Raw genomic sequence first — 16,607 nt, 5'->3', positions numbered from 1 at the left:
TATGCACTGCTTTGACTCCCTAATATAACCGCGGTGTAAATATGGGAGCTGCAGTGGCTGTGAGGGCGTGGTCACGTGATAATGATGCAGGGACAGAGACCATGGACCCACTGCATTGTGGGTGTAGATACAGCTTTTTTTCTTTCTTTTTTTTTTTAGCTCTAATCTATTCTTGTTTTTTTCTTAACCTGCAGTTTGTGAAACTGAGCACAGGAAATATATCCAAGCAAGACAGGTGGAATCAGATTCACAATTAAAAAAGCAAACTTTTTTTTTTCCCAGTAAAGGGTTAGCTGAGCCTATCGGAGAAATTGGAGAAATATATGTCTTCTGAAATGACAGCAGACACGTTTGGTTGCGGTTACAGGAACTTCCTACTGAGGGTGAAGGCTGCTGTTGTGGCACACACGGTGAGGAAGAATTGCGCAGATAAATAACAGATGGATGAGGGAGTTTCATACTGAACTGAAAAAAATGATTATTCATGAGAGAAATATGACTAAACTATCTGCGTTAAAGAAATGAAAAACATCTATATACCGCTGGTGTGGGTGCGTTAACGCGTTGTCTATTTCGTAAAAGGTTTAATAACCAACAATTTCCCCCAAAAAACCTCTTATTAAAACTTTTTTAATCCCCCCATATTTAAGATTGTTTTTAGATCAGCTGGGATTTGTTCTCTAAATTGCGCAACTCGTGAAATCAAAGAGGTCAAGTCGCTTTAAAAGCCTCTTTATTTGCCGAACGCAACCTTTCCAAACTTGCAACACGTTTCAGACACAAACCTTTTCGTCCGTTTACACAATTTTTCCAACAACACAATGCTTTTAATACATATTTATCCTTTTCAAATCGGCGGAATCCAAGCTTAACCAGGTTTTCGTGTCTTATCACAAAAAGCTGATTTTGAATTTGGCGATTTTTTAGGACTTTTTGTTGCAGTAAAATGTAATAACACACGCCTTCTTTGCAACAAAACGAACACAATCAGTTTTCACATTCACTTATTTTACTGGTTGCAGGTAGGGCAGTCATGTCAGAACCGTAAAAAGACTCGACAGTAACCCAACAATGCAAATTAGTTTAACTGCAACACAATCAGACAAGTAAATTTCATAAGAACATTTAATAAACATGCAAACATCTTATATTCTTACAATAACTTTTAAAAAGATTTGATTTATCTGTGAGCATGAGATTCCACTTTCACACAAGCAGCAAAAATGTAACAACATACTGATTCCACAATCCCGTTAAAATCGGCCGTCATGTTGGAGCTTTAATTTAAAAAAAACACTAAATTATAACAGTGACATTCTATTCCACCAGTATCTTTACATTTGAGCTATGAGCTTTGAATGCCTTTTTATCTGAAATTCAAATCCATCTCCAACTTAAAAATAATAATAATAAAAATAAAAAAACGGGGAGGGTTTTTTATGATTGAAAAAAAAACGCATTCTGATTTATGACACACATTTCAAGAGATTTTTTTAAACTTGGAAACATGTAACTAATCATAACCAATGAAAGTGCTGATGCAAACCAAAGTCGGGAGTGTGGAAAATATGTACATGTAATCTATCATGTGACAATCATGCGCTTTGCATCCCTGCACCTCCGGGTCATAAACGCTGCTCTGCGTCTCTCAAAGGCCCTTCCTCCAAAAGGAATCACTGCTGCTCTTACAATGTATGTAAAAAAAGAGCTTGATAAGTTTTCTGAAGCTTTGGGTGAGAGGATGGATCCACGCTGGTCGTACAGTCAGCTGAAGTCAGGATCAAGTCCAAAGGTCAGCAGTAAGCAGAGAAAGCCTGCTCTCGCATCATCAGCCGTTTCTTCTTCATCCTGCGATTCTGAAACCAGATTTTCACCTGCTGGTCGCTCAGGTCAAGTTTGTCCGACAGTTCTTTTCGTTTCTGTCGGTTGATGAATTCATTCATGAGAAATTCATTCTCAAGTTCAGCCAACTGGGGCTTGGAGTAAGGCTTCCTCTTCTTTCGAGACCTCACTTGTGATGAGCACCACGGGGTTCCTGGAACGAGGAGGCGTGAAAGAGTTTAGATTTCAATAAAAAAAAAGTTTTAAAAAGTCAAGAAAAAAATGACGAATAAATCTGGAAGAACAGCAGGAAATGAGCTCCATCACTGTCATTTTGGCGCAAACTTCTTCTGAAATATAAATTTAAAAACACTTGTGTAAGAAAACACACAACTGAATAAAATGAAACACAAATTAAAACACAATACTTAGTTGGATGATCATAAAAATTGATTAAGCTATTTCATGTAAGGACCCCCGATCAGACCCGCTCAGTCGTTTCATATTCGAACAGCTAAAAATTGTAACTGCATAACCCCAACCTTGCCCAAAAGTGGTCCTGGAGCATGCGTCATGTGAGGATGGAGGGTCCTGCTCCTGCTTGGTTCCGTTCACATCATGTGGAGATTCCGAATCCGGATCAGGTTGTCCCGCAGACCTGTGCCCGCTGTCCAGATCCGAGTACGCACGCACGCCGTGCTCCGAGATGTAAAGTTCCTCGTGCACGCCAGCCTCTTCAGTTTTGAGGTCACGAAAGCATCGCGCCGCGCACTCATCCACATGCGTCTTGGAGGACCCGGCGTTTGCGGACAAAGCGCTGGACAGAAAAGGCGGACAGTAACCTTCAAAGGCGCGGCTCTGTGCTGGTGGGACTGCAGGTCCAGAACACGAACTCGAGGGAGTCCACGGGAGCGTGCACACATCTCTTCTGTTGTACTGCAGCTGATGCAGCGCCGGGATGTGGGTTCCATTCCCGCGCAAGTTGGTGAAATACAGCGACTCAGGGGGAGCGAAATTTAAGAGGGAACCAACATAGCCGGGATTTAGAGAATTCCGCTCACACATTTCCATGTAGCCGTTACTCAAACGCGTCTTGAAAGCCTTTTAGCGACTCCTGAAGAGTAAAGAGAAGGCACTTGGTGATTTGTTAATACGTCGTCACGTGATATGCAAAATATGTAATCTGCCCCACCCTTGCTCGCAAAAGGAAAATACCAAAGGTGACTGTTTTGTTATTAAACTCTCGACACTAAAACAATGTGCAATAAGCTCTGTAAATGGACCAGAGATCTATTCAGAATTTAAAGGTATTGCATCATGATGGAGCTGGACTGACCCACAGAACACAGAACAGCACGTGCATAACCTTCAACGCATCAGTGTGGAAAGCAATCCTGTTTCATGTGAAAACAGACAATCAGTTCTGTCATATTTGTGTTAAGTCCCCCCCCCCCCCCCACAGCTTTATTCTGAAAGTAAACACCCTCATCTGAACTCTCACAGGAACTAACCCATTTGAAAAACCAACCAGCTTTATTTTTTCTCAACCCGTCGCTCTTTTCTGTCTAACTGTGGACAGAATTTAATAATCATGCATCCTATAAATGCTCGCTTTATTTAAAATGCACTTTTAAAAAAAGTGTTGGATCATCCCACGCCTCTTTTTTCCCCCATTTTCTCGTCGTTTGTTCTCTCTTCCAGCCTCAATAAAGCTGCAGCTTCCGAGTTTTCAGGCCAATAAATGTATGGTTTACCACAAATTGGTGTTCACAGTTTTCTTTAAAAGAAAGAAACTGCAGAACGCCATTGGTTTAGTTCAGATTACGACCTTCAGTTCTTGTCCGCTTGGGGCACTTTTTGGTAAGAAATTCAGCATAACTGAAAAATGAAAATGGCAAAAACGTAGCCACAACATATGTAAACATAATGACGTTTATTCTCAGCACAATCCAGTAGATGACAGTTTGTGTTTATATGCAGCAACTCAATCTTTGTCACATTGATCCAGTTTTGTGTGCATTGTATTCATTATGACACCAAACAGCTTTTTCTTTCATTTGACGTTAAACTTCTTGCTCATTATAGCATAATCTTTTAGACGGACTCAAAACATTTTACGCATTCTTTTTTCTTCCTGTAGAAACCAGCAAAAGAAAAAAGTCCCAATTTTGTAAATATTTTTAAATAATCTCTCCCAATGGTCCCCCGTCCATTTAAAATTCCGAGGAGCAGATGAAATAGATTACATTTTAAAAATGTTTCCCTGATTTAAAAAAAAAATCCTCTGAACTTTAAGTTATCCGCTATACAAATAGACGCAGCGTTTTCTGCATGCACATCTGAATTAAAGGTGATAAAAGGCAACAGAACATAAAATATCTTGAAAATAAAAAGGTGGGCGCAGTGGAAAGTGAAGCGCAAGCAGCCAATTTATTTAAACATGTTTCTTGACTTTTTGTGCACAAATATATGTTTAGAACACTTTTTTTTCAGCAAAAAAGGTTAACTTGCGCAACAAGAGAGGGGAATTCAGGAAAACTATTTTTTTTTTTGCATTGTGTCTTAAAATTCAAAACCCTCGTTTCTCTTTGTTCAACTGTTGGGCAACAATGCCAGCTTTTTGGGTTTTTTTTTCTTCTCGTGTGCTCAGGCTGAAAACCACAGCCTCTTCTCACACAAGCAGATCGCTTTCTACAATAACAAATAAAGGAAAAGTTTTAGGGCCATTTACTGCCCTTCGTCCTTCACGTTTAGGGTGCCGAGGGCCAAATTGAGGAGCCGCAGTCTGGCTGCTTTCCACGCCCTTTGAAGGAAACTATTCGCCGTCTATTGTCCTTGGTAATAAACTTGCTGCTTCCCTCGTTCAAGTTCTCTGAGCTGAGATTTTTTTTTTTTTTGTCTGTTGGATCAACAGGATTTAGAGTAAAAAAATGTGTTTCGACACTTAATTTATTTGCACACAGTTATTCGAATTTAGCATAAACTTAATAAAAAAACAACGATTTAAAATCAAGACTAGTAAAGCTCTTTAAAAATAGTTTGTCTCTTTTTGTTTAAAATCATTCAGCAGGATATTCTGAAAGAAACCAAACTTCCACTTTTACGAACTTTTTTCCTTGACATTTAGCCGTGCGCATTTTAAAGGGACTGACTAAAACTGTCATTCATCCTGACTGCAAAAAAGGAAATATTAACTCAAAACATTTTTTTTCGACTCATGATTATTTGTGTTTTTTATTCACCAGATTTTGTTTTTAATTACTTTGAAGATGTTACTTATTTACAAAAAATCCCAAAACGTTAACGTTTTAATAAAATAAAATAATGATTTAATGGTGTACCTATAAAAAAACGAGGAAAGTTTAATTTAACTGAATTTTTGCAACAATATTTGTTTAAATGTTTTTTTATTTCTATAATCAAGCTTTACTTGACTTAGTCAATGATCCCTGTATTTAATTAAGTAAAATGTGATTTAAGTGACTTTTTTGTTTTGTTTTATTTTCTGTCTTCTTAAACTATGCATTTCAATATTTATGTAATGACTTTGATAAACATATGTAAATTATTTATTGTTTTGACTACAATGCTTGAAATAAATCAATAAATCAAATCAAATCCCATAAAATTGATTGTGTTGGCGTTATTAGTGCCAAAAAGTTGTATTGGAATCTAATTAAGATAATGCGAGTTAATTATTACAAATAAAAGGCCTTACACAAATGATCAACCATATGATTGGACTAGAGGGGCAACTCTAACTATATTTTTCTCTGGAAACACACTAAAAATAATCTTACAACACATCATCGCCTCTGTTTGCCTGCAATCATACCCCCTTGTTGTACACCTGAGAGCCTCACATCATGAGTTACTTTAAAAATGCACGTGGAGCTGTAGCCAAATTATTAATTCTATCAACAGAATGTACAAAGTAAAAGACCACAATTCGCATCCAAACAAAATTTCCCAGACAGAGGGTTGTTGGGAAAAAAATTAGAAAGACAATATGGATTTTTGCATTTACATAAAATTACCTCTAGATGGCATTCTCACTTAAGGAAAGACGAGGCAAGCGGTTTGAACAGAGCAGATGTAAAAATAAATTCCCTCTTCTTTCAGCTTTTCTCCATAAATTTGACTTAAGCAGATTTCTCTCAGGTGCAAAGTCACATAACTGAGGTTTTGACTCTTCTGCAGATTAAAGCAAAACTAATGTGATAATTTAATATGATAAGGATCAGATTATTCTGCAGAAATATATAAAAAGACATTGATGATGAGATTATACTTTTACTTCTTTCCACTCCCTTTTGAGCATCAAATCCAACTCAATTTGTCTTTAATTGATAATCATTATATTTAAACCAATGTGACTTGTTTGTGTAATGCATTACTGCAAATATGTCTAATTGTGATTATGTGTAATTAGTCAAGATGATGGCATCATCTCCTAAACTTTTTGCAAATTTTTCTTTAAATTCTAATAAATGGATTAATTGATATCTGTCATTTTTATTTTTCACTTATTTTTAATGCTTTAAATCAATCAACTCAAATAATAGTTTTATGAATAATTTCATTCTGCACTTAAAAATAATCTCACCAACACTTTTTAGTGGTTAACACAATGGGATTCTAGAAAATTATCAACCAAACTCACTTGATCTCGGATAAATAAATAAAAATGTCTACAGATCTCACTTTAAAGATGCTTTTATTTTTCAGATTTATTTCTGTGTTCTTTAGAGAAAATGGTTAATTTGCAGTTTTGTGATGCAAAAGACAGGAAGCAGAGCTAGCAGAGAGAAAGATGCTGAGCTTCTCTTCAGGAGTGACGAGGATGGATAGGATCTGGAATGAGTACATCAGAGGGACAGCACATGTTAATAGTTCTGGAAATAACGCAAGGGAGGCCAGACTGAGATGGTTCGAACATGTCCAGAAAAGAGACGGTACATATTTTAGAAGGATGCTGAGTCTAGAGCTGCCAGAGTTCTAAAGGAAAACCAAAGGTTTATGAATGAAGAAAGACATGAAGCTGTTGTTGGAGTAGAGCAAGTATATATAAATCCTCTATCATCCTTCATCTAACTTAGATGAAGATTCACTGTGGCGACCCCTGAAGGAAAAAGTCGAATGGAAAAGAAGTTTGTGATGCACTGCCTTGGTAAATGTTTTCTTTTTTTGGCACCTGACCCCTAAATCCCACTAAAAGTCTTGTTTTCTACAAACACACCTTTCATTCTTTTCATTTGTTTTATAATATTTATAGTCATGATGTAAATAAAGTACAGTGTCCATGTTGTATTTTATTGGTAGCTGTATCCCTCATTATATCTGTCCTTTGTGTGCTGCAATAACACCCACATTTGCTATGTCCTTCCAGCTCTCCATATCAGAAATTTCTCTCCTCTTCTCCTTCTTTTCTCTTTTTCTTTGTTTTTTTGGTTCAACTGCTCATTGAATGACAAATTTTACCCATCTAAGATTGTCTGTGATGTTATCTGAGTAATCTCCATTTAAGATTAATAGAACTCAAAGGTACCGAGCTGTGAGTGAACTCTTTTTTCTGATACTTTAAAAGAATTCAAGGAAAGGTTAACAAGAACCCACAATTGAAGTCAAATATTTAACCAAGACATGTTCATCAGTCACAAAAACTACATTATGAAAGACCCACAAACAAAAAAACAATGATTGCAACTTTCAAATTTTACAAACAAGATTAAATTATCATTCTAGTGTTCGCAAAAAGTAATGTTTCCCAGAATACATTTCTTAGTTCTCCATATCCAGAAAGCAACATCTTTAGGTATCAACATAGTTCATATTTTCAGAGGAATAGTTGATGCATTCAATATGAATTTCTCAAGAATTTAATGATAAAACCTGGACTGCCCTGACACCAGTACAATATCTAATGAACACAGACAAAAATGGCAATGCACCTGAACTTATGAACTTAATGAACTTAAAATCCATATTTTTCCAGAGTAAAAACAAACACAAGTTATGACTAAATATAAAATGAAACCAGAGGCACCACAATGTCTGCAATAACTTGATAAAGAAAAAAAACAAGATCTTGTTGCATATTTTACTGTATTCCTTAAAAAAAGTTAGAATTTGTTTAATTTAAACTGCATTATTGTCCAGCTGCAAGGGGCCCTGCATGGCAAGTCCAGATTGTTTTTTTTTTATTATTGATAAATCCTTCATACTGTTTAAAACTGTTCCACAATGAACCCATAACTCTGGACTCATAAATTCTAAATTTTCTGTCCTGCTGTAAAACATGAAGATTTAACATTACCCTGTAGACAATCATGAATAAAATTACATTGAATAAAATGTTTTTTAAATCACTTTTCTGATTACGTTTTTAAATACCCTCCATTGTTCGTGTCCATGGCACAACTACATGGAAAACAAGTTATTCTTTCGTTTTTTGGATTTTAGATCTGAAGGTTTGCCTTTAAAGCATAACCAATTGCTTTAAATCACAATTGCTGTTAAAACACAATATCCTATCTTGCCTCTTAAAACTTCTGTATTAAGTTTTTCTTTTCTTTTGTTATTGTGTTTAACTAAATAAAGATATAAAATTGTGTTTCTTATGTTTGCAAATGTAATTTTTTTTGTTTGAAATGGTTTATTTCAAGCAATTAAATAGAAATAATACACAAAAACAATACAATCATCAGTTATACATTCATACAGTAACTAATCAAAATTAGGATAATTAGACATATTAATAAATATTGCTTGAAAGGGAGTGGAAGGAATAATTGAGAACTTAGAGCTTTTTGTTCCGGTTCCTTTTTAATAATAATGACAGATGTAATAATGAAATATGTTATTTTTTTTAATCATTTGAGAAGGCAGCAGACAGAAAATAATGACATAGGTATTACAGTTCTGTTACATTTGCATTACACAAAGTTGTTCATTTAAGATATTGATTTTTTAAAATGTGTTCATGAATGGATGTTTTTCATTCCAGTTCAAATTAAATAATTTAGAAAAAAACTCTTGAAGGAGTTTCCTAGCTCAGGTGAAGTTTTTAGGGATTCCTATACTGGCTCATTTGTAAAGCTAAGATCCATCAGTCGAGTGTTAAATTGAAGTAACTGATCCTGCAGTTCCTCTACTGACCACTAGAGGAACACAGTGTCCACAAACAGAGTGGATGCACACACATATTTATATATATATATATATATATATATATATATATATATATATATATATATATATATATATATATATATATATATATATATATATATGTATATATATACATAAATACATTTTCCTATGATATATGCTACAGCAACACCTGTTTTTTCAAATGCCCTTTATTGATAAATTTGACGGTTTGCAATACCGTTAAATTAATCATATTAGATGATTCTAACATGAACAAAAACTAAACAGTGGGAGATTCCTCTACTAATAAACTATTTTACGTAACATTGTCCGTTTTGTCATTTTTTACTTAACCCTTGCGCTATCCTAGGCACTTTAACATTGGGAGTGGGGTCATCTGGACCCCACAACCTTTTTTCCTTAATGATTTGTGATCTTCACTGGTGTCCACGGATTATGAAATCCTCTTCAACTTGATCCACCTTTGTCATGGTAGGGAGAACACGCCAATGTAAGGGTGGGGTCATAGGATAGCACAAGGGTTAAACAGCCTGTTTACTTTAAACCCCCAGAGCATGTTGTGAGACTCATTTTCCTCACTCTAGTTAATTTTGATTGTATTTAAACTACTTGTAGCCTATTAACCTAGAGCCTGACTCACTTGAAAATTGTTGCTTTAGTGTGGTTTTGTCGTCTTAGATTAGCCTACATTCTGACACCAACTATTGTTTATCCCTTGTGCTATCCCAGGCACTTTAACGTTGGGAGTGGGGTCATCTGGACCCCACAACCTTTTTTCTTTAATGATTAGTGATCCTCACTGGTGTCCATGGATTACATGAAATCCTCTTCACCTTTATCCACCTTTGTCATGGTAGGGATAACACGTCAATATAAGGGTGGGGTCATAAGATAGCACAAGGGTTAACACAACTTAGTTGATGCAGTTGTGAGTCCCTCTTTAAAAGTTTTCACTCAAATTTAGAGAAAAGTGGGATTAAGAGTTTATATGCAACAAAATACAACTATGAAGAGGACATATAAATCACATGATAATGTGACTCGAAAATTCACTTCACTTCAGACTTTGGGTAGGATCCAGGAAACTTTGCACATGTGACTCAAAATAGTGTAACATTTTTCACCAGTTGCTCTCTGTAAAATTTAGGTTAGAGCTGTCAAAACTGCAGGCTTGTGTCTAAATATTTCCAGCACACAGTTTACAGTCAAGACCTTAACATATACATCCGTGAGTTACTCTCTGGAGAACAGCAAGCTGATTTTTTCCCCCCGCCCACAGGAAACTTTTCCCTTTTAAAGCAATGGAGCAGATGAATCTGTGAAATCTATTTTCTGAACAGGAAAAAAAGGCCATAATTTTAAATTAAAGCCACTAAAATGCTTCAGTATTCATACTAGAAGCCCAATGTTGTTATAGTTATCTTAGTTTATTGCTAATATGTCATAAGAAGACAAAATGACAAACTTTTCGCATTATGTTTTCGTTTGCGCAACATACAAACTATATTCATTCAGTGCTTCAAGAGTTATAAGCAGCTACTGTCTAGTCTTTGTTTTCTACATGGTGCTAGTCTTTCATTGTCCTTGTTCTCTGTAGGAGCTCCAAATAATACAAATGATCGAATTTAATTGTAACTATTATGTTTTGTTGATATTAAATTTACTCTAAAATAGAATAGAATAGGCCTTTATTGTCATTGTGATATGTAACATACACATAAAACAGCTATTTATTGACATTCATATGCAGATTGCATTTCAAAACAAGGTAATTTATCTAACAAATATATGTTTTTATCTATTAATATTAAATCTCAGAGGTTTAAATCATGAAAATAAGGCATGTTCAGTAATATCTAAGAGCATCAGACACCAGGGGCTATTCTGAGTGTGTTGAGAGTTTGGGGTGTCAGATTCATCCGAGCACCAAAACTGCAAAATAAATGTTTCATCATCATATCATTTCTTCTATTCGCATATCCATGTCTGATATGTTTTATGTTTAATGCTCTTTCTGAAACCATCCTCTGCATTTACCAGGCTTGGGTCAGAAACAAGCAGGACACTGGTTTATGCCCTGTTGAGACATTGACCTTTTTTTTAATTTGTTTTTCCTTTGTCTATTTTTCCATGTATGTCCGTAAATCCTTTTTTTTTGTCTTTTATTTTATCTTCACTTTTTTGCTTTTACTGTGTCTTTTAGTTGAATTTTTAATGGTTGTTTGCTGTTGTTTTGCATAATTTTTTTTTTATTTTTAACTATTTTTTCTTTAGTTAATTGTGGATTTTTGCAGGCCATCAAATTTGGTGAGATAGCCCCTCCCCATGCTTTTATCCGGCCATGTTAATCATTAAAATGTTTTGTACCGTATTTAATGCCTCATTTTATCTTATAAATGGAAAAAAAATGTATATTTGCATCAAACTGATCTTTTAAATGTGAAACAGACTGCGTGTTTGTTTGCAGATAAGAAATGTTGATCATACTTTTAGCTTAAAAAAGCAGATTTGATCATGCAGACAAAGTAAAAGGGGTAAAAACTCTCAAAGGTCAGTACAGAGACCAGTCAAGAGGTTAAACAATCTGCCACCTGTGTCCTCTCACTTCTCACAACTATTATTGACGCCTGCAGGGGGCGCCAGAGGACGTGCAGAGGACATAGACGGAGCTTCTGTGGTCATCTCACGTCAAGAAAATATCAGTACGTGGATGGATCTTATCGTCACATAGCAAGTATGCTGAAGACAGCCACTGTAATCTGTTGACAAAAATGTTTTAAGTTTATGTTTATTTTAATAAAAAAAAAAATATGCTGCAAAACGTTGTCTTATGAAAAGTCCTAAAAGATCTTTAAAAGTAATTTAAAATGTGGATATAGATTTAGAAGAACAATAAAGATGATTAAAACAAATAAGAAAAACAAAAAGAATTGATTCTATTAAATTCAAATGTATTTTAAGAGCTATTAAATCCTGAACATTACTAAAATATTTATTTATCACATGAATTGCAGACCTGTAAACTGTTTTTTTGTCTCATACAATCGGTAAAGACATTTATTTTTTTCGTATATAAATTGTGACATGTCTTGTGTTTATTGTTTTCAAACAACCTTTCAAGATTTACTTGAAAGAGAAACATAATAAAATATAAAAACAATAACAGAAGAAGAATGTAGTTTTTCCCTCAAAGTGTTTGATCTAAATCTTGGAGCGCGTGAGCTGCGGAAATTTGACAGAAATGTGCATAAAGATAAGAAGAAGGAAAAACTAAAAAATAAAAGCATAACGATTAGAGAGAAAGGGGGAGGGCAGAGGGAAGAGGCAAACAAAAGAGAATCAAAGCATGATAATATTCCTAAATGAAGAGGGAAATGCTGCCGCGCTCGTTTTATTAATCAGACTGTCAATTTCGCCCATGAGGCCAAACCCAAGAGCAATCTAAAACAGACTCAGATATCAACTCAGGGACGAGCAGCGCGCTCCTCACTCCTCTCCTCCTCTCCACTTGGATAATATTCGTCTGACCGAAGGCCGCCTCCATCATCAAGTGACAGCCCTCTCCTATTTATTTGCTTATAAACCTGTTACAATAAATGATCATTGGAGCAACGTCAGCCTGCGTTTTACCAGCGAAGCGCCGGCACTTTTGATGAATGCTGCTGTGGGGATGATGCTGGGCACCTTTTTGAGCTCGTCGATTGCATTCAGATTCTTTCATTTTTTTGCGCGCTGCTTATAAAAAGACAGTTATTTAGAATCAGTTGCTGAGTTGCATGCGGATTTAACTCTGACACAACTCCAGCTTCACCGGACAAGCGCTGCGTGTCCTCCCCCTCCCTCTTTCTCTCTCTTTTTTTTCTTTTTTCTTGATGATGGAGAGGATAAGAAAAGAGATGATATTGATGGAGAGGGGTCTGCACAGTCCTGTCGCGGGGAAGAGGCTCGCAGACGTGCCGGGAAATTCCGTCCTGGAGGCCCTGGAAAACTCTCAGCATGGCGGACGACTGAGCCCGAGAATAACTTCGGCTTCTCTGCACGGAAATCTTGGGGACATCCCGACTAAAAGCAAATTTGAAATTGACAGCCTTTTTGGCACACACCATAACAGCGAGAACAGCGCGTCGGTGGAGATCTCCTCGTCGGAAAGCAGGAAGAAAATGAGCCTTTACTCCGAAGTTTCGCAAGAATCCGACATTAACAGCGATGTGGAGGTGGGATGCCCTGCGCATCGCTCCCCCAGCCAGCACAAGGAAAACAACAAAGGTGGGGTTTTATTTCGTTTTAAAAATTATTACTTTTTTATTATAGTTTCTTTTTAATTTCTTATTGTGAGCAATTTCACAGAAATGTACCACTAACCTTTATTTTAATTAATTTTGAGCATCAATATTACAATAATACAAAACATTATTTTACTAATAATTTCCAACTCACATTTTCAAATATTAGTTGTAAAATAGAAGCAAACCTGACGCAACTGAGCTTTTTATTTTTTGTATGATCTTTCTCAGGTTTTTCAGACAGTAACTCTGCGTCGTCCAACACGAGCTCAAACTCCCTCCAGAGCATGAACGGCTCCACGGGGGGATCAAACAATTCAAACAGCGACCAGGTCAGGAGGTATCGGACTGCTTTCACCCGAGAACAAATAGGCAGACTGGAAAAGGAGTTTTACCGGGAGAATTACGTATCGAGGCCGAGGAGGTGTGAACTGGCCGCTGCGCTAAACCTGCCCGAAACGACGATTAAGGTGAGCTGCAATGAGGGGTGTCCTAAAAACCAAAAGTATGAATGTCATTTTGTTTCATTAGTTTTTTTTCTTTAAAAAAAAATATTTACATATATGTAAATATTATTTTTTATTACAAATTAAAAGCGTCTACAGGTGACAGAAAACATTTGGTTACACTATTTTTAAAATATTATAAATAGTAATAAATTTAATATAATAGGTTCAAAAATTTAGATGTTTTTATTTTTCATTTTTAGATATTTTGCTGAAATATTTTGTTAACATGTAAAATGAGAATACCATTGCGCATACGCTCCACTCTCCTGAGGCATAAATGGGGTGCAGAAAAACAACATGGCAGCTTCAATATGGGCCTTGTTTCTACTCCATGTGCAGGTGTGGTTCCAGAACAGGCGGATGAAGGACAAACGGCAGCGCTTGGCCATGTCTTGGCCCCATCCGGCAGACCCCAGCTTCTACACCTACATGATGACGCACGCTGCAGCCACAGGAAGTCTGCCTTATCCTTTCCACTCGCACATGCCTCTACATTACTACCCTCACGTCGGTGTCACGGCAGCAGCAGCGGCCGCCGCAGCCTCCGGCGCAGCCTCGTCACCTTTCGCCACTTCCATCCGCCCCCTCGACACCTTCAGAGCGCTGTCCCATCCATACTCCCGACCAGAGCTCCTGTGCAGCTTCAGACACCCGGGACTGTACCAGTCACCAGCTGGCCTCAACAGCTCCGCGGCGGCATCTGCGGCAGCGGCGGCTGCAGCGGCGGCGGCGGCGGTTAGCGCGCCGTCGGCCACGGGGCCCTGCTCCTGCCTGAGCTGCCACAGCAGCCAGGCGACGAGCGCGCTGGGCTCCAGGAGCGCAAGCGCTGACTTTACGTGCACAGCCTCCGCGCAAAGATCCGAGAGTGGATTTCTGCCGTACTCTGCTGCGGTTCTCAGCAAGACCTCAGTCCCATCACCAGACCAACGGGAGGAAACTTCACTTAACAGATAGGCCAAACCTTACAAATACTAGCCAACACGACCATTTCATATTTTTCTTATGGGCCTATTTTGAAAACAATGCGTCCGGGTAAAGCATTACAACCTATTTTACTTTTTGCAACTTTCAAATTTTTTTATAAATGCCCCCCTCCCACTCCCCTCGTTGTACAAATAGACCCACTGTAATTCATTCTGACCCCATGCCTCAAAATTGTCATTTCAAATGAATGCGTAAAAACGCACAAATGAACTGTTTCATTCAAATTTAAACTATCCAACGGCATTCCTCTGTAAAGCACAAACATGGTCTAATTTTGCTATCAACATTAGACAGAAATGTCCACTTTTCGTTCAGCAGCATATCTTTCTTCACTAAGTCTAATAAACTGAGGTTTTTTTGGCAGCAATAGCTTCTCCAGCACCCACTCTCTGCTCTGTGGGGACACCCCTAACCAGCAAGAAGGTGCATATAATTTTGCGCTGTGTCTTTTTTTCTGACAATTTTTATGTTAATAATGAGAGGATCATGACAAAAATTGCCAATCATGTACCTAGATGGAGCTTCTTTGAATACATGACTGTAAGAAAGTTCCTCGTTTTGAGACCCGCTGTCAAGTGCTAACAACCCGCGGAGGGAAGTCATTAGACATACAAAAGACCTGGAACAAAGCGACAGTCCTGGCGCACAGAACGCACGCTGTAACCATACTGTCTGACACTTGGAGGGTTTCAGGCACGAACGAATCCTTCGGAGAGGCCCGAAATATTTTTATTCTGATAATGGGGATTATTTCGGCACACACAGCAGCCTTCGTTTGGTGAACCTCTTTATATCAATCTGGATTTTTTCGCAGGTCTGTAGTCCCTGAAGGCGAAAGTTCAGCCTGACTTTACCGTCTGTCTGCGCCTGTAAAAATGGCAATGTGTGTTTTCTGATGGGATTTCACCAGAAGGCATGCACAATTAAAATATAAAATATTTTGGAAATACGACCCTGTTTACCCGGGTTTCATCAATTGAAAACGCAGCAACTGTAAATGGGCAATTTTTCAAATATTTATTTTCCTTTCTTTTTTGTGACTTGCTGAATGTTTTTATGCGTAAACACTGGATTCACGCTAAAAGAGCCTATCAAATCGGCTTGTAAATTTACCAAGATTTCCCAACAGGTTTTTTTCTTATTATTAAAATAAAAAAATCTAAAAAATTAAGGATTTTTTTAAGGTTTACACTGAAGAGGCTTAAAAAGGCTAACAAACGGCCACTGAAATTAAACGCCTTTTCCCCTTAGGTCTATGTTTTAACTCTATATCTCTGTATTAAAAAATATCCGTGGCTGTATGAATTTAAATAATTTAACTTGGAAAAAAATGTGCAATATGAAATGTAAATCATGTTATTTATTGATCGTGTTTGTTCTTGGAAAATAAATAAAAAAATGTCTTTACAGATTTCGATTTTTTTTACACAATTAGATATTTTTTGAAACAAATGAGTCATGTTGCTATAATTAAAGTGACATTTTTAGATTCCCTGAAAGACTGGGTGTACCCTGCAGTCTAACATTAATTAAAAATACATGGGAAGCTATAGGGAATATCATTTCTACCATCACGGGTCATTCCGGCCCTATAATTTACCATCATTTCAACATTACCTCTAAATGATACAAGCTGATGCTGTCGTTGATTGCGCCTGGTTAAAATATAACCCACACCAGAACGCCCCCCAGGGACTTTCAAGATAAGCTGGCTTTTTTTCTGAACGTCCCCATTAAAGAACTAGGATTAGGAGAGCAAATATGGGCGTGATGTATCACCAGGTTTCTTTGCTCTTTACTAAGGAGAGGGCTGCTGTATACAACAAAGCCATTGAGA

The 16,607-nt window shown here is 37.1% G+C and overlaps 2 protein-coding genes across 2 annotated transcripts; one reads left to right on the top strand and one right to left on the bottom strand.

The window, feature by feature from the left end:
• Positions 1-146: 146 nt before the first annotated feature.
• Positions 147-3,213, bottom strand: hoxd12 (homeobox D12). The gene is made up of 2 exons (XM_004081928.4): positions 2,364-3,213; positions 147-2,035 (listed from the first exon to the last, which is right to left on the bottom strand). The coding sequence occupies exons 1-2, from the start codon at positions 2,890-2,892 to the stop codon at positions 1,794-1,796; spliced, it is 771 nt and encodes a 256-aa protein (XP_004081976.1). The 5' UTR covers positions 2,893-3,213; the 3' UTR covers positions 147-1,793.
• Positions 3,214-11,357: 8,144 nt separating this feature from the next.
• On the top strand, positions 11,358-16,177 carry evx2 (even-skipped homeobox 2). The gene is made up of 3 exons (XM_023951144.1): positions 11,358-13,260; positions 13,509-13,747; positions 14,126-16,177. Exons 1-3 carry the CDS (start codon positions 12,867-12,869, stop codon positions 14,738-14,740), a joined length of 1,248 nt encoding a protein of 415 aa, XP_023806912.1. The 5' UTR covers positions 11,358-12,866; the 3' UTR covers positions 14,741-16,177.
• Positions 16,178-16,607: the final 430 nt, after the last annotated feature.

This window comes from Oryzias latipes, chromosome 21 (assembly GCF_002234675.1).
Source record: "Oryzias latipes chromosome 21, ASM223467v1".
In the NCBI taxonomy this organism is placed as follows: Eukaryota; Metazoa; Chordata; class Actinopteri; order Beloniformes; family Adrianichthyidae; genus Oryzias; species Oryzias latipes.
Note: the sequence above shows the minus strand (reverse complement) of the source record. Positions and strands in the feature narration are given on the sequence as shown.